The sequence below is a fragment of the Acomys minous genome, assembly GCF_964271855.1.
Source record: "Acomys minous genome assembly, chromosome: 2".
Lineage (NCBI taxonomy): Eukaryota > Metazoa > Chordata > Mammalia > Rodentia > Muridae > Acomys > Acomys minous.
The window spans coordinates 124848951-124873682 of NC_140484.1; the positions used below are offsets into that span (position 1 = coordinate 124848951).

The 24732-nt window shown below is 39.2% G+C and overlaps 1 protein-coding gene across 30 annotated transcripts in view; it reads left to right on the forward strand.

Annotated features, from left to right (window-relative positions):
* Positions 1-24732, forward strand: part of DLG2 (discs large MAGUK scaffold protein 2) — a gene marked incomplete at its 3' end in the record, with an annotated part of 1901401 nt that overhangs the window by 1485373 nt on the left and 391296 nt on the right. For 25 of the 30 annotated variants that reach the window (XM_084767691.1, XM_084767717.1, XM_084767713.1 and 22 more), the window contains one exon: positions 8363-8518. The exons of the other annotated variants lie outside the window; for them this stretch is intronic. In XM_084767691.1, coding sequence (XP_084623817.1) covers positions 8363-8518 — 156 coding nt within the window. The remainder of the gene's footprint in view (positions 1-8362; positions 8519-24732) is intronic. 30 annotated transcript variants of the gene reach the window in all.

Genomic DNA, 24732 nt, shown 5'->3' on the forward strand with positions numbered 1-24732 from the left:
GCTGCTGTTCTCACGGCTGTTATCTGCACAAGTGTTATCCGCACAGCAGTTATCTGCACAGCTGCTGTCCTAACGGCTGTTATCCGCACAACTGTTATCTGCACGGCTGTTATCCGCACGGCAGTTATCCACACAGCTGTTATCCGCATGGCTGCTGTCCTTACGGCTGTTATCCGCAAGGCTGTTATCCGCACAAGTGTTGTCCTCATGCCTGTTATCCGCATGACTGTTATCCAGACAGCTGTTATCCGCACAACTGTTATTTGAACGGCTATTATCTGCACAGCTGTTTTCCACATGGCTGCTGTCCGCACAACTGTTATCCGCATGGCTGCACAGCTGTTATCCGCATGGCTGTTGTCCGCACGACTGTTATCCGTACAGCTGTTATACTCCACACGACTGTTATCCGCACAGCTGTTATCTGCACAAGTCTTATCCACACAACTGTTATCCGAACGGCTGTTATCTGCACAGCTGTTGTCCACATGGCTGCTATCCGCACAGCTGTTATCTGCACAACTGTTATCCGCATGACTGCACAGCTGTTATCCGCACAACTGTTATCCGCATGGCTGTTATCCACCCGGCTGTTATCCGCATGGCTGCTGTCTGCACGGCTGTTATCCGCACAGCTGTTATCCGCACAATTATTATCTGCATGGCTGTTATCCGCCCTTCTGCTGTTTGCATGGTTGCTGTCCGAAAAGTTGTTATCCGCACTGCTTTCTTGAAGAGCTAAAAGAGGTTTCTCATCCTTACTTCAGACTTTTCAGAAGTTGGAAGGAATATAATGCTTTCACCACCCACAGCCTTCTAGCCCCATGGACAACTTTGTGCAGTGTTTGACATAGTACAATAATTTTCCTATATCACTAAACCTTGCGTGAATATCAGCTTCAATGGCTGTTCTAAACCATCTTTTGGGTATATCTTATGCTTCAGGCCTTTATGTCCCAGTCAAATATTATTATTATTCTTTGCTCTGATAGCAAACTAGATGGATTTCTCCATATACAGAACAACAACTTTGTGTATATTTTTAGAGTTTTCTTTTTTCTTTGATTTAATTTGATTTGATTTGCATATACATTAATATTATTACATATAAGTAGAAAAATTACATACAGCAAGAAGAAGCACAAAGCAATCAGGGATCATATGACTGTTATGTTCAAGGTGTTTTGGCTAATTGTATTTAGCAACCTTATAGAAAACATCTTGTTAAGGCAGCCAACTATACATAGAATGTCTGAAACAAAACATAAGATTGTGGCTAAAGCTTCTGAAATCTACTGCCAAATTGCTTTCTTGAAGAGCTATAAGAGGTTTCACATACCATAGCAGCAGCAATATGTGAGTCTGTCTCCCATACCACAACTAAATGAGATCTGATAGCTCGGAGATTCTTTGTTACTCTAAGACACAGAAAGAGGTACTCTATTTAATATGCATTATCTTTATTCCCACTGGGGTCAAGCATTTATATGTGATATCTATTTGCTATTTCTACCTCTTCTTTTGTCATTAGATGCTAGCGGCCTTTGTCCAGTTTTTATCGAGTGCTATTTTTCCCATCTAGTTTTAGTTCCCATTTTTAAAATACTGATGATTTTATTTGAGCAGATGTCTTTCCCAACATAGTGATTAATTATGTGAGGTTTTTATCATAACTCTGTGGGTTTATATTTCTATGTAGTTAAATATTTCATGCTTTATTGGACTTCTATTTACAAGAATGCTGGGTAATTATTAAATTATTATTTTGTAAGTTTAAACCTTACCTTTAAATTTTAATTAAATTAGAAAAAGCAGAGAAAAATCTTTAAGAATGAATTTATAGAAGTAAGAGTTTAAGCACTAGGATAGGACATATTGACCTTTCCTTCACTAACACAAATATGGGTCTCAGGGACCTTGGTCTGGTCATAGTTCTACCACACGGTCTCAGGTAATACTTACTTGAATAATTTTCAGAATAACCCCAAATGTCTTCTTGTACTTCAGTGTTCTCATTTAGTATTACAATGACCCTCTCTCTTCCTTTCTCCATATCACTGATCTTCAACTCATTCAGTTAAACATGTCATGACCCATGTTGTTCTCAACTGCCTTAAATAGCCCTGTTTTATTGAAACCTAAACACCCTTATGGAGTAAACAAAACATCTTAATAATTCAAAACTTTGAGGATGATTTTTGAATGTTATGATGCTAAATCTGCTTTCTCCCTTCAGTGAGTAAACATGTTAAAATATAACTGAGAGTGCTGTTGATATAGGAAAATGTTTAACCAATCCCATTTTCTATTTTAAAAAAATATTTGCAGATCTTGGTGCAAAGACTGTTATTAATAACAAATTAGTTATGGTCCAATACTTTGAAATGGCACCACAACTGTGAACCTTACCAGAAAAAAAACCCAACATATTACAAAGATGTAGGCACACACGATGAAGTAGAGTTGGCTCTCATCTGTTGTCAGAGGCAATAAAAATAACTGAGAAATTTAGAAAAAGAGATCAACAGGCTCCAAGCCCTGTGACAGATTGTCAGTTACTTTTTCAATGTCAGGAGTGAAAGGAGGTCTTCAGAAGCATCATTGTCAAGATCTTTTTGTAATAAAAGCCACCACGGTCACTGCTTGTTTCATCCCTGTGTAGAGAATTCAAAGTACATGAAAGTGCTATTGTATAAAATGCCCAGTTTAGGGTTAAGTATTTGAAGAGTTTGTTTCCATGTATTTACATATAGAGAGCAATGTTCTGAAAAGCTGTGCATTCCTGGGGGGGTTAAAGTTTGGAAAAATAATCCAGATAATAATGATGCCCATTTGTAGATTGAACAGTAAGCACCCTGGGCTAAGCTAAGTATTTCATGGACATGTTTCCTGTCCTTCTCACCCACATTCTGCTCTTATGACTGGACAGTTTGCTACATGAGAGTGCTGAGGCTCCAAGGAGGCCTCCGAGACCAACAAGATGGGATTTAAATGAACCAGAATCCTACAGAGCTCTTTCATTGTGTTCACAGTTCTGCCACCGCACAATTTGGCCCCTGGGAATTTTAGTTTTGATCATTGCCAGCTAGTACCAACATAGTTCTGTGAGTGAGGAGGTAATGTTTTAGGAAGAAAAAAAAATGATAGAAAGAGGCATCTACTCCAAAGACCTTAGGAGGAGGTTTGGGACCTGAACTTAAGATGTCTCAGATGGGAACTGAATTGGTTCTTCCATGTCATCTAGGCCGATCTCCACTAGATATCACTATATGATGCCTCAAGAGCCATATAGAATCTTCCTCAAATGCCAAATGTTCAGTGTAAGAGAAAGCACTCCCTTTATTTATCATGATAATTAAAAGGCCATTACATTTGTAGATGAACATATCTAGCACTCTCTTTATCCGCTAGCTACTTTCAGGGATTTTCAAAACTCTACCCTTAAGCTATATCAGCCCAGATCCTCTATACTTGACTACTAAACGGTACAGTATTTGTGAACAGGATTATGTGGCATCCTTTTGGGGGTTAAGAAACACATTCCTCATGTTGTGTCAGATGATGTGCCAGATGCTTAGTCACTGGAGCCTTTGGTGTCCCAGATGTCATCACTGAGGCAGTTTGCTTTTATATCATTTTAATATAGGCAATATGGTGGAAGTTCCATCTGGGCAGCCATAGATGGCCACTACAGGATGACAGCTGGGGAACATAATGCTTTGCCTCTTTAGCCATTTAAATATATTAAATACACACTGACAATGCTCCTTAAAAGGCATCCATGCTCAAAGGCCAAGTAACAGCACCCAAGTTAATCCTACTATACAGCCATACTTCTTTTGTAGTTTGGGCTCAAGAAGAAAGCAGAGATCGCTGTCCTGTCATTTTTCTGTTAATATTGTCATTCTCATATATTACTACATGTAGAAAAACAAGGGGGATGTCAAAAGATAAATGAAATGTGATCCTCATCTTCTAGAGAAAGTAAGGCTCATGTGAACTAAACATGACAGTAGAATTATGCAAAGCCTCCCTTCCCCCAAACAGCTTGAGGGTTTTGTAAGTCAATCTTATTGTTTAATTTAAAAAAAAAAAAAGATGAGTCAAACTCTTTGATCTGGCCACTTCAAGTACTACATACATCAAGAGCATTTACAACCCCACCATCCTTATCAGTATTTATTGTGGGCAGGGGGTGGGGGGGCACTGGGACTAGACACTAGATATTCACACACTGCAGGTACAAAATTGAAAGGGACACCAAGCAGACATAGCACTAATAACACTATTAATGTTATTTAAGTGTCTGTTTCTGTTTTGTTTTTCCCTTAATTGCAAGCAAGAGATCTGACCTAAGCCCTGTCAAGGGGATAAGGTGGGAGGTTTGTAGTTGATTTTCATTATACAATAAATATCACAAGGGAACCAGCAGGGGAGTTCAATAGCCTACATCTTCCTCCTACTTCCTTATGGGATGAACCTAGATAGTTATTCTAGAAAGAACAGACTGTGAACCTGTGGACATTTGGACAACGATGTTTAGCAGAGGTCCACTCTGGTTATCTATTGTTAGAAGACACCTCTTCAGTGACTATGTGTGCCAGCATCTTCTTATACTGCCAACTGATTTCTTTTTCTTTACTTTTATTCATAACTATCCAATTCTCATGGAAGACTCCAATTAAGTCGTCCTGATTTGGGATTTGATTTTTCTCTGTTTCTTTTGATCCCTATCACTCATATCATGAACATATCAAGAAGGAGGGGCCCAGTTCTGGTCAAATGGTACAAGTCACACTGGCTCTGCAGGGGCTGAGTTGAGTGCATGTCAAGTGGGGGAAAGGCTATTACCTACTGACAGGGTGGTTTTTCCAAATACGGTATAGATGCAGCATTCCTCTCCACTGTGCCCTAATTGTGCATGCATTTCTGATTAAAAATGTGAGGAGACAAGAGCAAATAGCAAGTGCTAATGGAGTTCAGAGAAAACAAAGATCACCAAGGGCCAGGGTTGTGTTAATTATATGCTACAAGAGCCTGCAATTAAAAACCCATAGATGAGCAAATAAATGCTGATGGCTCAGCAGATGAGACCAAGAAGTCATTTTTCTATGGCCTTTGGTAAGTGCATGGCAAGATAAATGATTTATTTATAAACTCACTTAGAGATTTCGCCAATAATTTCAGCTATCCCTTCCACTAGTCCAGGGGATAACCATAAAATAAGGAGAGCAAGTTGGTTGGCTACCCATATTCATTATTGTCAGACTCAGGAGTCTTATAACACGATAAACAGGATGTTCCATTGTGACTGGCTGATTCAGACTTCAGGAAATGATATATCCTCTGCATTTTGTTTGTTGTTTGGGGGAGTTGTTTGTTTTCTATTAATTTATCTATTAAATCACTTTACAGTCTGACCGAAACCCCCTCCCTCCCCTCATTCTTCCTCTCACCCTCATGTTCCCTTCCCCCCAATTTCTCTTCCCCTTCTCTTCAGATAAGGAAAGGCCCCCATGGGTACCAGTGCACCTGACGGCATCAAGCACCTCAAGTCACAACAGGAATAAGCACATCCTCTCCCACTGAGGCCAGACAATGCAGCCCAGCAAGGGGAAAGGGAACCAAAGACAGGCAACAGAGTCAGAGACAGCACCCCACCCCCTGTTCCAATTTTAGGGGACCCACATGATAACCAAGCTTTACATCTGCTACATATGCCTAGGGGACCTTGATTCAGCCCATGCATGCTCTTTGGTTGGTTGGTTAGTCTCTGTGAGCCACCTTAGGCCCAGGTTAGTTTACTCTGTGGGTCTTCTTGTAGTGTCCTTGACCCCTCTGGCTCCCTCAATCCTTCCCCCAAATCTTCCATAAGACTCCAGAGCTCAGACTACTGTTTGGCTGTGGGTCTTCGTATCTGTTTTCATCAGCTGCTGAATGAAGCCTCTCAGAACACGGTTATGCTGGGCTCCTGTCTGCAATCATAACAGTATCATTAATAGCATCAGGAGTTGGCTCTCTCCTATGGAGTGACTCTCAAGTTGGGCCAGTCACTGGTTGGCCATTCCCTCCATCTCTGCTCCATCTTTATTGCTGCATATCTTGTAGACTCTGAGGCATTTCTTCGATGAAGTGATTGTGACATGTATCCCAGCCACTAGCTCCCAGGAATAGTGTTTGGCATGTCTGTCTGCAGAGATGTCACAGGGGACATACTACAAAGCACTAATATGTTGGCTGCTAGTGCTAGACCCTCTGGAGCTCAGGGCTAGGAAGTCTTCAATGAACATTATGTACATATAAACAGACTCCCACAGAACTATGGTCAGGCACTGTGGCCAGATAGTACTGCAATGGGCTCATTCTTCAAAGGGTGAATGAACTCTGCATGCTGAGTACTTAATTCTTTTCTTTCATTTCTTCACTGACAGCACTGGGGTTTCATCCCTCTTTATAACCTAAGAATTAATGACGATATAAAAAGTTGTAGATCTAATGATGATCTAAAAATACCCAGAATATCTTAGGGATTCTGTTAAAAAAGCCAGGAAATTGTTTGTTCTCAGTAAAGAAGAATAAATATTGGGTGTTGATTCTGTGACCATTTACCCAGTTCTTAGGAGCAGCTCGTGTAGCACTTACTATGAATTGTACTGAGACCTATATTTTGCACAGTACATGGCAAAATTCTAGGACTATAATGAAGCTATTGGTTGGAAACCTTCACAGATGAACCCCCTCCTCGCCATCATTTGGATTTGGCTGTTTGCTTGTAAGAGGACTTAGTCAAGTATGCTATGTGTTAGTCTTTGCTTCTTTGCACTGGCTCATGTCCAGAGGTGTCAAGTGTTCTTACCCAAGATGAACGTGAGTCAGAGATACCTAGTCTTTAGCACATGACAACATAAAAGCAGCACTTAAAAATAGAAGGAATGGCTGATTTAAGAGCAGAGTTAAATGAACCTGCAGCACCAGTAACTTGTCTCTGAAGTCACAAGGCTTTAGGTGATAAACATTAAGCATAAAGGAGTAATCAATTCATAGTGAAAGAACATTAGGGTGACTACAAGCAAGAAAAAAAAAAAAGAAATCATCCTTCTAAAACCCAGTGCTCTCTCCAAGTATTGAATTATTTAATACTTAAACAATATAATATTATTATATAGATATAAAATTATTATAAAAATACAAGTGAAAGTTTAAAGAGTTTAGCTCTTGGCAAATTACAAGTTCAATTTTCATTCTTTTGAATGTATTATGGTATTTAAAAAATAAAGCATTCATTTATCTTTAATTCAGCTGAATACAATATCATAAGATGTTTTTGAGAACACATATTAGTTATCTTTGGTTCTATGCTATAACTGGTTCTGTGGTACAATTGCTAGAAAAAAATGGCAACATCATTTTCTTTTTTTCTTTAACATCATTTTCTTGGTCTGTAGAGTCAATATCAGAATGAAAATTGTATCAGCTCTTCTGGGCAAGTAGGATATGGAGGTCACATCATCATGGAAATGCTTTATAGTCATTAACTTCTTTTTCCCATGATCCTGTGCTAGCAGTTTAGACCAGACTCCAGCAAAGATTTAACAGAGAGACTCCCTAAGTTATCAGAATAGTTACAAACTCCAAATTATGTAGTAAGGAAATTGCATTTGTTATATCTTCCTGCATAGGGAGAGTGTCCAGTGGATGGCAAATGTAACTAAATGTTCAGTCCTTATGATAGATAAAGCCGTAGCCTTAAATTTTATAAAGGTACAACTTAATTTTATAGCCTGTTTATATAACAAGAGGTGACAGTACCTTAAACTAGGTAATGTGTTTTTATCCCCCATGAAACAAAGCCAGAGGCACTGTAATGTCATCACTGTCACCAGCTCCACGGCCTTATCCATTATGCTCAACTGCCTGTATAATTTAACTCTGTCCTCTAGGTCACTTCATGGACCAAGATAGTTATTGACGCTCCAGTCATCATATTACTTCGAGTCTCAAGTTAGCAGAGGGAGGAATTCAGTAGGAGATAATTACAGTGATCGTGGCTAAACTAAATTCCATATCAGCAGCTAGTCCAGAAACCCTCCGACCAGGTCACATTGGACTAAACACCTTTATAGTGCCCTATCTACTCACAACTGAGGCTATGAATAAAGTCAGTACATGTATCAATAAGTCTATCAATAATGTATGATGTGCTAAGGACAAGCAGTGAAAATAAAACTGGTCTGTGTGGGACATAATGAAGGCATGTCATTAAGTTGGGTTTTTACTTGTAGATACAGTGAAATGCTACTAGCTGCCCGATTGGTCTTGGTTTGTGCTAACTGTGCATCTTTCCTCCCTCTTGTGTCACCAGGCCTCCGGAACCTGTTTACAGCACTGTGAACAAACTCTGTGATAAGCCTGCCTCTCCCAGGCACTATTCCCCCGTGGAGTGTGACAAAAGCTTCCTCCTCTCAGCTCCCTACCCCCACTACCACCTAGGCCTGCTCCCTGACTCTGACATGACCAGGTACTGCATGCGCTCCCTCACTTCATCTCCTCCGGTCGCATGTGCTTCCACAAGGATGGATGATGGGTGGAACTCGTCTCCGCCCACCTTCCTTGCACTCAGTACCTTCCTTGTGGAGAGAGGTTCTGCTCCCATGGTACGATGGGAGAAATTAAGAACGTTGCTTTGGTTTTTCTGCTGTTGCTTACCATGCACTTTCAGACATGATCATGCAAAGCGTCACGTGTTCAAATACGGAAGTAATTACATTGTTCCAGCATCATTTCCTTCATTCGAGGGATGAAAGGGAACATTTACTGGGCATTTTAAATAATACTTAATAAGTGTTCACTCTGCCTCAGATACAATGATCTAACTGTGTAAATACTAGTATTGTCACTTAACATGTTAATTAGAATATTAAAGTCACCACATAACTGGCTCCCCGAGGAATTAACCACTTTCCTAAGACTATAGAATTAATTGGTTCTATCTAATCACAGTAAACATAAACAATATTTTCACTTTGCTACTTCCTAGGTTTTTATATGTTATCTTATTTAATTCATCTCTATGTAGGTTAAGATACCAAAGTCAAGGAAGATTAAAGGATTTCCCACAGTGTAATCTTGCCAATAAATAGTGCAGCTCAAATTTGACCTTAGAATGTTCTGAGTTTTCCCATAACAGCTTTATAAACAAACTCTTCTAAGTCTAAAGGCTGAAGACAACTAAACATAAATATCTAAGGACATGTGTGTGAGGACAAAAGCCTGTTGATACATTGTAGCCAGAATCACAGAGAAGATTGGAAACATAAAATCTAGTGTTCTGTGAGATGCTTGAAATTCAGTCTAGATGGAAAGCCCAGTTGGAAACTTCCCATTCAGAGTAGCTGCTTATTTAATTATGTTTTGGGGCTCAGTGTCTTCATAGTATTATTACAGCTGAGAATATACAGATTTTAGAGTGATTCAAAGTGGAAAATAAATATATTGAAAGGATCTGCGTTTTTACAAAATCTTTACTTTTTCCTGTTTTCAGGTACTCCACTTAAAATTCAATTACTGGTCTCTCTGAGAGAATTAAATAGCAAATCTTAAGTTCTAGCTTGCATTTGTAGAAATAAATCAGAAAAAAATTGACTGTGGCATCAGGTGGAGAAACTTCACATATTTGTAATCATTAAGCTTACCAAGACTTCATAGTGATTTAAAAATGTTAAACAAATCATATCTTCTTTTAAACAATTCTTAAAAAAAAAAAACCGATTTATTGGTATAGTGACTTAGACAATTTAGAAACAAAGAAAGGGCTGAGGTTTCATAGCCATGGGGAGAAAAGAAGATGTTTACACTGCAGCAATGATTTCCCTATGGTCCGCTACATATGGGCAGCTCTGTACACCGCACTCTTCATAAGCCATGCATTTTGCTGAAGTGCTTCTTTATTCCCTCCGATCCTGAATCGGGATATGAAATAGATGTGATCATCATTTTACTTTTCTAAATGAGGAAATAAAGTTACCTGCTTGTCCTCAGGTTAGCCACTAAGTGACAGATCTGGGGTTCAAGCCCAAGGGACAGGTGTCCTGGCAGAACAGAAGGCCCAGAAGTGCAACAGGCGTGATGTCAGAGATGTCTCGCTGGAACATCTCCCCACTGTTTTTTTTTTTTCTCTATCTTGTTCTCATCTCTATTTTTCTGGCTCATGGTCAGTGTAATTTTTTTTAATGGATGTGAATTTTACATTGATTTCTAATCACTCCACTAGGGGTCTTGATCCATTCCTCTTTTAAAAAAAAATTACCAATAAAAATATGTCAGGGTCTACCTCTGGCATAAACCCATCAGATTTACTTCTCTTCTATTACTTCCTATGATCGCTATTATGAAAACAGGAAAACATTTCTTCGTTTTACAGATCAAAGCATGGTTGTTTGCTCAGTATATTCTTTTCAAATCACTTACCCTAAACAAATTTGTTATGTACAAGTCCCCAAACCACACCCAGGACTTCGGGAAATCTGTTTTCTGTTCATTCTAGTTCTGTCTAACCTTTCCCGCTTCTTTCATTTTTATTTTTCCTCTATCTTCTCTTTTATCTCTCTACATATGTCTATATGTATCCCTTCTGGAGGGTTTTTAGCAACATTGAAACCAAAAGTTTTGATTTAACCCCACTAGCTCCTCCTTTCTCAACCTCCAATGCAATGAATGGCATCAACATTGGCCGTGTGCATGGCTCACATCAAATACCTGAGGATGATGCTTAGCATATTAGTCTCCCCACCTCCCTCCCTGTGTCCACCTTCAAGCCTTATTGATTACACAAGTCTACTCACTTCCCTCTACTTCTATTCCTACCACTTTGATCAAACCCCACCTTTTCCCTTCCTACAACAACTTCCTTCCCGTTCTCACCACATCCACTGTCCGCTGCCAACTTACTGTGAATGCCGTTAAAGCGATCTGTTACAGTAAAGCAGATCAAATCTCTCTCTCTCTCTCTCTCTCTCTCTCTCTCTCTCTCTCTCTCTCTCTCTCCTTTTGCATTAAGGATAAAATGCAAAGTCGGGCTCTGCATGATGTAGTCCCTGCCTGCCTCTTGAGCATCTCATTTCACTCCTCTTTTTGCTGACCACACTATTCACACTGGCGTACATTTTATTCACAAAATGGTACATCTCCAGCTGTCTCGAGTGCTTCCCATATGCTTTTCACTTGAATTGAAAGGCTTTTCTACACCTCGCCTAATTAACTTCCGGTCATCTTAGAGCTTAAGTTGCATTTGGTTAAAGACGCTCTCTGAAAGAAAAATCAGGTCCCTTATTATAAGCCCCTCTCACACGTGCGTTCACAGGCACAGACATACACACCCAGACACACACACCGAGACACACACACACACACACACACACACACACACACACACACACACACACATTTATATCTCTCCCAGAAATTTTTAAGAATTGTACACTTTTATTGTATTAAATACTTAAGCATGGAAATATGATCTTCATACAAGCGGAGTAATAACTTATTTCTAGGACAGGTTCCACTCAAGCTTGCTTTGCTCAATCCACAGAAAATGCATCACACAATCCCATGAATATTTGAACCTACACATGGGAACAAATCTGAGTGATGGAAACTCATCCTGCACACTTAGCATCTGCCTGCCTAAATTACTTCAGTGCTCAGTGTCCACGTTACAGATCCGTTAGGCAACTGTGGGCTCCTCATGGAGACAAAGTGGTTTGTCTCACAATTTAATTACTTCTCCGCTGGGAAGTGGCCTCTCTGAGCCGATGTTTCTTGAAATGTAGCTAGTCATCCATAAGAACAATTGAAAGGTTCTCGCTCCATCTTTGTGCTATATCTTACTCCCCACTCTATCCTCAAGTAAGTCGTAGGCTCTTTTATCAAGAAGTCAGATTCGAAATCCCATCTCTAGGCTAGTTACGCTGAGGAGCCAAGTCTATTATCTTCCTTAGTCTCTGATTTAATGTTACTCATAATAACACTAAAACACGGTGAAATCTTCTACCTGAAAAGAATATTTAATGTATCTATCTATTCTTCCAACCAAAATACTTAAATTTCCAGCCAGATGCAAAATACTATAGTATGACATTGTTTTACTGAGGTACATAGTGAAAAGACAAACCAACATTGTTGGAGGGAAAAAAATGTGTGGCCTTTAAACTACAGTGAATGCTAGGATATATTTTTCAGGGCATTTGAGAATTCCCCAGCATCTCTTTGAGAAGTACACCAATATTGGTACAGCAGCCACTGCCTCCAACCTCAGATTAGTGTTGAGTTAACTCAGGGAAACCCAGCCTATGACTATTTTTATGTTTTTATAACTAATCTCATATTGAAATCCAGAAAGACAGATGTAAATTGACAAAATAAAGAAGCGCCTGTCTTGTTATGTCATCTGAGATTGAATGGGAAAATCCATGCTCTCAGCTCTTTGAACTTATAGCAAATTCCCAGGGATAAATTGTATACATATCTTACTATTGAATGATTATCTATAAAGATAAGTGTTGTGTTTTCCTGAGAAAGCCTTTTAAATTACTCAGCACACTAGCTAACGATGCAGATTATATCTAGTGTGACTTTTCAGATGATGCACAAAAAAGAAATGAACAGCCCCTGGAGTTAAACTAAAATTTGAAGTTCCATTTAAAAAAAAAATGACGTTGCTATGAGACTTCTGTTTATCTAGTTCATCACTTTTTCTTTAAGGAAAAAAAAACAGGAGTTTTTGATGTTGTAATTGGTTTTTCTACTTTGAACGAACGAGCTATTCCTTTTGATATTCCTGAGGCAATGTGAATTTTATTCTTGGCTGTCTTTTCAACATCTATGTGATATTTTCATGTGTTCTTTTACAAAGATGGTCTTAGTTATTATTATTTTGCAGCTTTAAAGAGAGACTGAGGCAAAACAGTTGAAAGCCAATTAAAATGTAATGGCAGATTCTGATTAAGAAACAAACTCAAAGCATATATGAATATAAAATACTTTCAGTTATTAAAAAGAATATAATCACAGGGCTATCACATGCCAGTCATATCCCACACGTTTGCATTCAAAAGTGGGTGAGACATATTCTCCTCTCTTAAAGTCAATGACATACAAGTGATGATGTACTTACTGTGTAATATCTATCTGCTCACAGCCCTATTCCTCTAATGAGCATAATCTCTGTAGCAGATTGTGTTATGTTTTTAAGTTTGAAATTAATTAACTATAAAGGTTTATATGTGCAAATAGCAAATGAGAAGTCAGGCGGCATTCAAGTTCAGTTGGGTTTAGCACTGTGCCTAGCAGGTCAAGATTTAGAAGCCTTAACTACTAATAAATAAAAGTAAACTGACTGTGATTCTGGTTTTCCAGAAATTATCAGAAAGATACTGAGTCTGCCATCATTGATATTAGAAAAGAAATGTGTCTGAAATAAAAGAAATAAGCCTGATGGTGTATAAAGGCAGAGTTACCAGAATCCCTGTGCTGCTATTGGGGGGTGATAGCAGGCTACCAAGAAGAGACTTGATACCCTATGAGCATATACAGGGGGAGGAGGTCCCCCACAGTCACAGTCATAGGGGAGGGGAGTAATGGGAAAATGAGAAGGAGGGAGGAACGGCAGGATGCAAGAGATCTGATAATAATTTAGATGTAATATGAATAAATTAATAAAATATATTTTAAAAAATTAAAAGTGCTATATGAATTGTACATATAAAGATGTTTCTCATCTTCACTTGTAAAAAGCATTTGAAGGCAGGGAAATCAGCATGTATAATCCATAGCATACAGTACAGTTGACATCCTGATAATGTGAGCTGAGTTTGCAGAGATAGATAAATATAGATTTGGACTCTTGTGTGTTAAATGCTACTTAGAGGTTGATGCACTGTAAGAATTTTCTGGCTTAGCTGATCACTAGATGGTGACTACATTGTTTCTTTTTTTTTAATTTTTTATCAATTTATTCTTGTTACATCTCAGTGGTTATCCCATCCCTTGTATCCTCCCATTCTTCCCTCCCTCCCATTTTCCCCTTATTCCCCTCCCTTATCACTGTTCTTGAAGGGGATTTCCTCCCCCTGTATCTGCTCATAGGGTATCAAGTCTCTTTTTGGTAACCTGCTATTCTTCCTCTGAGTGCCACCAGGTCTCCCCTCCAGGGAAGGCACCAGAGTACGTGTGAAAGTCATACCCCACTCTCCATTCAACTGTGGAGAGTGTTGGGCCCATTGGCTAGATCTGGGTAGGGGTTTAAAGTTTACCGCCTGTATTGTCCTTGGCTTGTGCCTTAGTTTGAGCAGAACCCCTGGGCCCAAATCTGCCTATCATAATGTTCTACTTGTAGGTTTCTAGGACCCTCTGGATCCTTCTACTTTGCTTTTCTCCCATGCTTCTCTCATCTAGTGGCTCATCCATTAAAGGCTAGGCTCACGACTACATTGTTTCTTAGAATAAACACTCTTCTTCATAATAAATACACTTAAATTTCCTTTAAAAACAACAAAATGTTATATTCATACATGGGAACATCATAATGAAACCCAGTATTTTCTACAATTAATGTACACTATTAAACATGAGCTTTGAGGTGGCTTAAAGTGATAAAAGGGAAGGATATACAAATAACATTAGGATACTCATTTAGAGTGCACCACGTGATGTTATAGGGATGCCAAGAAAGGTACCTAGCTGGGGTCAAGTCCTTTCTTTATCATATTAATTACACACAAATTTTGCTATTCCTATCTCTCTCCCTCTCCCTCTCCCTGTCTCTCCCTCTTCTTCAATTTGTTCATGAAGAAGTTGGGAAATTGTCATATCTATGTTGTTCTACTTATAGGATGGTTGTGGAAAAATCAGCAAATGGAATAAATAATTTTTCCACCCAAGCATTGACCTTATTAGACTATTTTTCTCTCTGATTGTTCACTTTTTAAAGTGCCGAACTCATACACTTTGCTTACTCTTTTATAACAAGCCATGTGGAAAGTGTTTATCAGTGTGGGCTCCAAAAGCAACAAGTGGAGGCAGCCGGGCACAGAGGCACACAGCTGTGCTAGCACCCAGGTAGGCAGTGGCAGGCAGGTCTCTGTGAGTTCAAAGCCATCCTGGTCTGCAAAGTGATTCCAGGACAGCCAAGGCTACACCGAGAAACCTTGTCTCAAAACAAAACAAAGCAAATAAACAAAGAAGAGGAGCCTCTGGATTCTCCTCAGAGCATGCTTAGTTATATACTGAGGCTGTCATGGAATTTTAACCTCATTATGCATGCACCAGCTTCTCCTTCAGTTCTCCACACACTCCATCCTCTCTTGCTACCAACATGTGGATAATGAAAGAAAACCTGATCTTTACTCATAGCTTCTTAATCTAAGAGATAGTACTAATAGAAAAGAAAGACAAACCATTGACTTTCTTACCTACTTAAAAGGTAGATAGAATATAAATAATTGCTCGTTTTGTTTTTTTATTAAAATGAGAGATGAAGGCCTTGGGACATGGCTCCTAAGGCATAGCTCTTCCTAAATCAGTTCAGCAGCTTTGGCATCCCCTACTGCTTTGGATGAGATGCTCCCTAAACCCAGCCTGAACTATGGAAAGCCAGGAATGATCCATTGGCTCCTGGCACATAACCGAGGCTGTTCTTACCAGATTTAATTCCAAGCCTCTTCCCTCCATGGTGTGATAGGTACAAAGGTTCCTTATAAAGCATGCTTTGCTTTTTAATTGATGCATTTTCTGAAGTAACCTCTTAGCAGTAACTTCTGTCCCAATATTTTGTTAACCTTTTAATGCTTAGGCAAGAATTCTCTATGATTAAGAATTCAAGAATAGATTTTGAATCATAATAAAATATTGTGCAATATTCACACAGCAAAACATACCTGCATTACAAGCTCTTGGCACTCTATAATACTATGCTGTCTGGTAGGATAGGAATAAGGCTAGGTCAGGGGCAGGTCATTTGTTATTATGACAGAGCATGAACCAACCTCGGTTGATCTCATTCCAAAATTCCTTCTCTAGTATAAATAACTATCTGAAGCTGAATAACCAAGTTTAATTGATCTGCTGCTTTTTTTTTTTAAAAAGATAGTACATCTTTATCTGAGATGTTAAGAATATTTCCTCTAATTTTTTTTAGACATAATCAGTGTCTTTTTTCTGTCTTTTTTTTAAGACATAATGAGTATATTTACTTAGGCAACCATCATATTATCTGGTGCTGGAAAGAGATCAGAGTATAAATGCAATTTCAAAAAGAGCCTTCTCTGGGGGGAAATTCTATACAAAATCACTATAGCAACAAATTATAGGACTCAAAAAGAATAGAAACAGTAACACTAAACTGTACCACCCACACTGTAGATATTAATTAAAACAGCTAACATGTATTGAGTGCTTTCATGAGTTAGGAACTGTTGCAACACTTTTACATATACTAACTCACTTCATCTTTACACAACATAATAGACAGGCGTGGTTGTACCAATTGTACTGAAAACATTGTGGTGCCTAGTGTGGCAAATACATAGAACTATGAACCAAAATCACTGAAGATGAAATAGTCAAGATATAACACTGTTAAACCAGGGGCAGTAGCACATGCCAAGTGACCCAGGACTGCACAGTGAGACTGTCTCAAAACAAGAAGACTTGCCTTTATAATATTAATCCCATTAAGGCAAGATTTTATTTTATCTTGCTGTACATTTAAAATGATATATGTCTCTAGTAGTGATAATGGTGCCAATAGCTCCAATAAGAGTAATTGCTATTTTAGGTAGCTTCTAATTGCCAGTCAGCCATTTAAAAAATAAACTCATTAAACACAACAGTACCCTAGGAAGGCAAGTGTTATTATAATGCTCATTTTCAAGTGTAAAACCTGAAGTCTGAAGAACCTAAGGTAACTTCTACATGAGTAGGATTTGAACCTGAATGGGCGTGGTCTGGAATCTATCCTGTATTTGGCATGAGTGCTGTAGTCAGATCAGACTGAATATTGAATTCTGCTTGAGGAAAAGTGTACAACACTTAACTGTTGTTAAGTTGCATAGATAGGTAGGTAGATAGATAGATAGATAGATAGATAGATAGATAGATAGATAGATAGATAGACAGGTAGATAAGAAAGGGGATGGATTATAGAAAGGCAGAAATAAAAAACAAATGAATAATTAGTATCTGGATGGGAATGAAGTCTTTGATTTCTATCTTGCAAGGGTTGGAACTTTGACTCCAGAGCTATCTCTATAAATCACCTTGAGTTGGTGATTTGCAGTTATTTTCTGGTCATTAGCTTCTTTGTTAGTAAAAGAGCAACCACATAACATTCATCTGGCTGGATCACTAGAAGGTTTTGAGGTTACATATACAGTTCTGAGAGTAAGCCCTGATAAGCATGAACAGTCCTATGTGAGTATTCTAAGTGACATCTTAAGATCTGCCCATAATAAAGACACCTCAGGATAAGATTAAAATCGCTTTCTTCTTACAAAGACTATTACAAAAGGCTCTTTTCATTCATGACCCAATTATGAATGCAGTAAGTGATGAAGGCCAACAGATGGTAGGCTTGGCAGTGTAAGAGGACTGCTGTGCAAACCTACCTGTGTTCAGAGAGATACTTAAATGTTTTCAAATATAGAATATTTTTGTCTTTATTATGAGATCAAATTTACTTTGTTCTTGCAGCCTTTTTCAAGCTTTTAATTTGGTTGGCAGACCTCATGCATATTAAAGGATAAACTTTGTAATTGGTTCCCCCACCCAAAAACAAAAATCCAGAGTCTCACAGTGAACGAACGCTGACTGGCCTTGAACTTTAGATCTCCCTGCCTCGGCCTCCTGAGCGATGCTGCTACAGGTGTGTCTAGCGTGCCCAGCTGTATGGTTTGCTTTAAAATGGCCACAGCCAAGGTGGCTAGCACTTCTCTTCATAGTGAAAAAGCTCCCTTTCTTCTGAAAAAAAAAAAAAAGGAAACACATGCAGAGCTGGGCTCTGGTAAATAGCTTTCAGGTTGAATCTGAACACTGACTCCTCTTCCACAGCAGGTAGCCTTGTGAACAGCCTGCTTAAGAGAGCAGATGACACCACTTTGGGGTAAGAGATGGGAATCTAAGTTATCTTTATCAATTCCATCTCTCAAGGTCTTCTCGCCTCCTGATTCCTTTCTTATGCTTCAGGCACAGTTTGAAAATACCTTTCAGTGCCCGCTGTCCACATAACTGTGGAGAATGTCCTGTCCATTGGCTAGATCAGAGTAGGGGTTCGATGTTTACTACTTGTATTGTCCTTGGTTAGTGCAATAGTTTGAGCAGAACCCCTGGGCCCCGATCTACCCTTCATGGTGTTCTTCTTGTATGTTTCTAGGACTCTATCTCCTTAGACCTAGTGGAGGGAAATAGGGTAAAAGCAGAGGGAGGGAGAAACAGGAGGATACAAGTGATGGGATAACAATTTAGTTGGAATCTGAATAAATTAATTAAATAAAAAGAAAACACAGCTACTTCCTGCCTTTTCGATGAAAACTATTAAATAGTTTTTGATTAGAAAAGAAAAGAAAATACCTTTCTTCAGGTTGATTTAGGGCAAATAATTCCTTTGAAGTCCCCCCCAAAAAAATTGGGGAAAATGGTTAAGTAAGAGAGGGATAGCATTTGTGGCTCACTTTTCAAAAGTTGTGAAGTTCCATGCTTAATTGGAGTCCTGTGTGGGACAGTCTGAACTGATGGACCAATGTCCTCGTTTATGCCACAGACAGAATTCTGCCTAAAAATGGGCAAGTTTAGATGCAGGCAGAGTCGACGGCCAAACTCTGCCAAGACCGGGTAAGCAAGTGCTCAATAGTTCCTGCTTTGAAAATATGTCTGTCAGAGCTATTGGGCCAGAAGGCTGAAGATGATGCTCCAATGTTATAGAGAGTGTTGGGTGACTGTTAAAGGCTGTAAACAGTCTCAGTCATTTTTTTCACTTTGGAAGCTGCTAACTTGAACTCTGGGTTCACTCAAGTATTTATGTTTCATCCCTTCTCAACTGTCTGATGGGTTTGAAGACCAGATAGTTTAGTCAACTAAGCTTAGTAGGTTAGGGGTTAAGATGTTTTTAGATCAAGACAGATGTTTTAAGTTAATAGAGATGAGATATGATAGATATTAATCTCCATTCAGAAATTTAGACCCAACAAGATAGGAAAGATGTTTACTTCAAATTTGCCAAATACAAATAGCCAAATGACTATGAATGTAACATTTATAAAATTCCTGATTGTCTCATGGTTCTTCCTGCTGTATGTAGTTTATTTTGCCCATGTGTAATAATATAAATGTATATGTTAAAAAAGAAACATAATTGTTTTAAAAAAAGAAAGAAAATATCTTTCTGTACAACATACAGGTTAAAAGATAAAGAGGCTAACATAAGTACAGAGATGAGGTTAGACCAAGAAATTTCCAAACTTCATATTTTCAGATGCAGGAACTGCTTCTCAGACCACTAATAGTGTCAAATACTTATTATTAAGTTGGAGCATGTGCAGATACTCAACCCAAATGTGACAGAGTCTTGTTCTCAGTAGGTTTAGTGACTGGATTGGCAAGGTGTCTTCTGTACATAGCGTCAACAGCCATCTATGTTAAAAGAAAAATATAGTTTATCTTGCATTATTATGTGTGCGTATATATATGTGTGCACACATCTGTGTGCATGCATGCAGTTGTATGTGTAGATGCACACACATGTATTGTTTTCATGTGTATTTGTATGTGTTCATGTGCTTGTGCATGTGTGTTTGGTGTGTGTGTGTGTGTGTGTGTGTGTGTGTGTGTGTGTGTGTTTCTTTGCTTTTATCTCTATTTATTTTGATATGGTTTCTTCTGATGCTCTAGTTTGTTTTCACTGAGTTTCAGGCATCCAGAGAGTCCTTTGTGGAAGCCAAAGGTCAGATCAGAGCTTGGTTTTCTCTCTATCTCCCACTTACAAACTCAGGGCAAGTACTCAAGAAGGTACTGTTTTTCCTATCTGTGAAGCCTGTTACTACCAGGTATAGGTTAACTTGATCGTGAGAAAGGGGGGATGTAAGGGAGAAAAGTGGAAACACAGAAGCCTCTGACCAGATCCCATTATAATTACTAGGCTGTTGTAGGAGGATTTTCCTCCTTGTGCCCAAGCTCCTAGGATAAGGATTCAGGAGACTCAAAATAATACTTACAAATACCTAGGCCATATAGCTGCACTCTTCTCTTACCAGCTTATAACTTCATAACCCATTTGTATTATCTACACTTTGCCACATAGCTGGCTACCTGTACTCAGGTACCATGTGCCCATCGACTTCACATCTTGGTGGCTGAATATCACACACCTGTCTCTATCCCAGACTCCCTTCTGCCTGACAGATGGCCCACCTATTTCCTGCCTCAGCTATAGACCATAGCTTGTATCCATACAATGCACAAGAAATTCCTCTTACTGCTACGCCTTTTTCTTCCTTGCCTGCAGTGCCCCTTGGTGACTCATACACAGGCTCAGCTAGTCCCCCAACTCAACCAACCATTTTCTTTGGTATTTTCCCAGAAAGCTCTCCTTGCTTATAGCATCTTACTTAACTAATGACATTTGTCTTTGTCAAGACCTTTAGAGAAATGCTACCTCAGATCTACATCTCTTCCTTTCCCACCTTTCTCTATGCTAGCACCCTGTCTAAGCTAGACTTCTAGATTCTGCAGGATATCTGAAAGCCACAAAGTGAGACACTCTCTGTCTTTTAAAAAGGCTCACTGGCCAAATATTTTTTGCTATCTTAGACAGCTACTTCACAATCAGTCAGAAGATCAGACTACCTCCTTCAGATCCCCATATGCTCCTGGACAGGGGCTGTGTGAGACTGCTGATCCTCAAGGAGGTTTTCCCCAAGGGAGAAGGAGTGGCCTTTCTCGTCTCCTTCAATCTTCTAGAACAGCTATGTTCCTGTCCCAATCGCATTCCCTGTCCTGATTTTAGTAATGAAGCGCTTTCCTCTTGGGTCCTTGTGACCCATAAAATTGGCCTCTCATCCAGACCATCTCTCCAGCAGGAAAATAGCCAAGACAGGTACAGGCTATTTTGATTGGACATTATTAACATTCAATCTTGAGAACATTTTCTATCTCAGAAGATGATCTACTTTTCCAGTCCCAGAGTTCAGCAGTCACCATAAGAGAGACGGGATGCTGACTAAGGTCATGGTGCACGTGAAGAAGTCCTTGCCCAGAGAGGCATCAGGCAGCTGCTGATCCTGGATGGCATCCCCTGAGCTCTAGCTAGAAACTTCCTATACATCACAGGACCCAACCCAGATGTCTTTTCTGCTTTCTTTCCTAGAGTTGGTTTCTTTCTATTCTTTTTTAAGGGGCCTCTGATTTATCCCTTATCCTTGTCATAGGAAACTCCATCACAGAGAGTCATGAAATACTTTTTCTGCCCCTCTGTTAATAGACGTACACATGGACCCCCCCTGAACTTCTCTCTAACCCCACATCTCTACATCTCTAACCTCACATATCACTTATTAAACAGTCTTTAGACATTTTCTTCTTAGTGAGTCCCAAGAAGGTTGCTAATGGAATTGTATATGATATACAGTTCTCCCACACAAATCAGCATGCCATAATGACCAGATAAATAATAAACTTTAAAAATTGTCTGACAGGATTTCATTCTTTCCATGCTGCATGGCACTCCACTACATATAAATAACATATTTTTGTTCATTTATACAATTATTTCTCAACTGACTAAATAGAACAGTCTAAACAAGTTAACAACTTTTCCTTTAATTAATAACTCTCCATAAGAGTGAATTAGGCTATCTCTTTATCAGTTCCTTGTGGGTAGGAAGCAGACCACATTACCCATGTGATGTGTGATCAGAGTGGGACGCATTGGTTGGTGTCCGCCACATAGTGACTGACTGTCTCAAGGCACAAAGGCAGAGTTTCTGTTTGGTGGAAGCTCTTCCACACTCAGGCAAAAGGTAGAAGGGAATGCTCCAACCAGATCGTATTTCATTCTTCTTCCTTTGTGTAAGACGGTAGATAAAGTTGACTCTGGGACTCCTGATTTCCAAGTCAGGCTACAGAAGCCAGCCTCCATCAGCATGCCTGTTATGCACTGCAAAAAGTCACATCTATTTTTTTGTTAAAGTCACATTCATCTGCACTCTATGGGTAGCAACACCTAATGAGGTCATACCATATGTGCATGCCTCTGACATGTCTTACAGGATTTGGATCATTGAATATGCACTACGAAGCTTTCAAAGGCACAATGAGAGTACGTAGAAAAGACCTTCTTGGCTACTCTGATTGACCCTGAAAAGGGTAATAAAACAAAAATCAATTCAACAAACTTAGAAGATTGAAAAGGAGCAGATTAAGATGTGCAAATGGACTTTATTTTCAGTGCCGGTCATTCTGAACATTTGTACAGCATGTTAAGCAAATGTCAGTACTTGACAAGGTGAAGGAATTTCATTCCCTGCTAATGCTCCTTACACTCACCATAAATGAAAGGGAAAAGGAAATGTGTGTTACAAATAGACCTAAAGTTCATATCACATCTCTGGGCTCCAAGCTCTGTTTAAATCAAACACAATATGGCCATAAAGAATTAAAAAAAGAGAGAGAGAGAGAGACATCGTGTCTAAGGTCTTAAAACCTTAAGGAAAAATAAGTCCAACAATATTATAAAACTACTCCAAATCTTACAGCTGTACAGATGATCTGCAGGATTCTATCTAAACAACCTATTAATGCTTCATTTAAGTAGTAAACAATCACATCTTAGAGCTGTGCAGATGATCTGCAGGATTCTATCTAAACAACTTATTAATACTTCATTTAAGTGGTAAACAATTCACATAGCAATGAAATGGAAATTGTGCCCTATGACCTTAAATACTCAAGTAAAATAATATAATTTACTTAACTGGAGAGAAGTTTAGAGGGCATGCCTATGCCGACAGATTGTTGAGATAATCAGTTCTTCAGAAGACTTCACACTTTTTATATTTTAAAAAACTCTATTACATAGTTTTTACTTAATAAATACTTGTATTTTGCTAAATGGTCTGAAAACATAATTACTAATCCTGACACAAAATCTGATAATAGGCATGTCTGTGTTCCCATCTTACTGTTAAAGATAATGGTTGGCAGAATGCCAATATATACTGACCTCTATTGGGATGGAGAGACAGCTCAGGGGATAAGGTATAAGGACATAAGTTTGAATCCCCAACACCCACATTAAAAGCCAGAAATGGCTTCCATGCTTGTAACCTCACCATTGAAGAACTGAGACAGACCCAGGCCAATATCTAGAGATCACCCACTAGCAAACCAGCCTAGTCAAAATGGTAAGCTTTGGGTCCTATGAGTAGTGACCCTCCACAACACATATATGTGCACACACACACACACACACACACACACACACACACACACACACACAACCATAATACCCTTCTTCCCAGCTTGATGAGTTATCTCACTGTCTATATTGCATTCACTCTTCAGAACACTAACACTCTTATCAGTCCTCTGAAATAAGTGTCCAAATAATCAAGATTCTGTTTCTAAATCCAGCGGGAACACTGTGAACCTTATTTTTATCATGATGCAAGCTTATCTCTAATGCTTGCTTCTCACAAACCCTCCACTTCCTTTTTATATATGTTCACATACCACGTGGGAGTATGTGAGGGTGTTCTTTTTGCATCTAGGACTTTTTCTCATCTGCCCCCTTGACATTGTTCCTCTTTATCCCACACACTCAACTTTTCACATACTTAATATTGGAATGTGTGCCTGTCCCTAGATTTCAACCGTCTGTGCCACCTGTCTGTCTGTGACTACATCTTACCTTGGGTTCAGTTCACTCCTCTAAATGCCCACCAGACATCTCTACTAAAATCACCCCATAGCATATCACAAAGAACTCTAATGGTCTTTGATTTTCAGATTATTGTTTTCCTATTAAATCTACTGTCTTAATCATCACTAACAATGTGGTGTAACGCTAAGGAAGATGTGGCTGAGTTCAGATGTTCAAATCCTGACTTCACTCTGCACTAGCTGTATGATCTCTCCTTGTCCTGTTTCTTGTCCCTATAAACAAGGACAAGAGTGTCTCACGTAACTTCGCGGGGGTCAATGGAACTATATGAAAAGAACCTGGCTCATTATAAGACAGGCGCTGCTCTAGTTACAGCATCCAGACGTCTCCCTGGTCCCTCTTTACTACTTCACCTTCAGTTGACTTCTAGATCCCATCAATATGTCTATAATCATCTTAAAGGATTTGCCAGTGTTTTTTTCACATTGCCACCATTATAGATCCAGCTGGAATGAGTACTCATCCAAAGTGCTCACTACCGAGCTTCCACTGCAGTTTCAATGCACCTTTATCCCAAGCCCCATACTGCAGCCCAAGTGGAACCTTCCGAATTTTGAAGGTGTCCATGTCCTGATTCCTCCATCAGTCTCCTGCATCCCTTTGACAATGTCGATGTCCTGATTCATCCCCTAGTCTCCCACATCACTTTCTTTCAGTTATAGGACTTTCTATTTTCACTTCCCAAGAAGAACAGCATCTCGCTGCCTCTCTGTGGATCTTCATCAGGTCTCTGTTCTTACTGTACT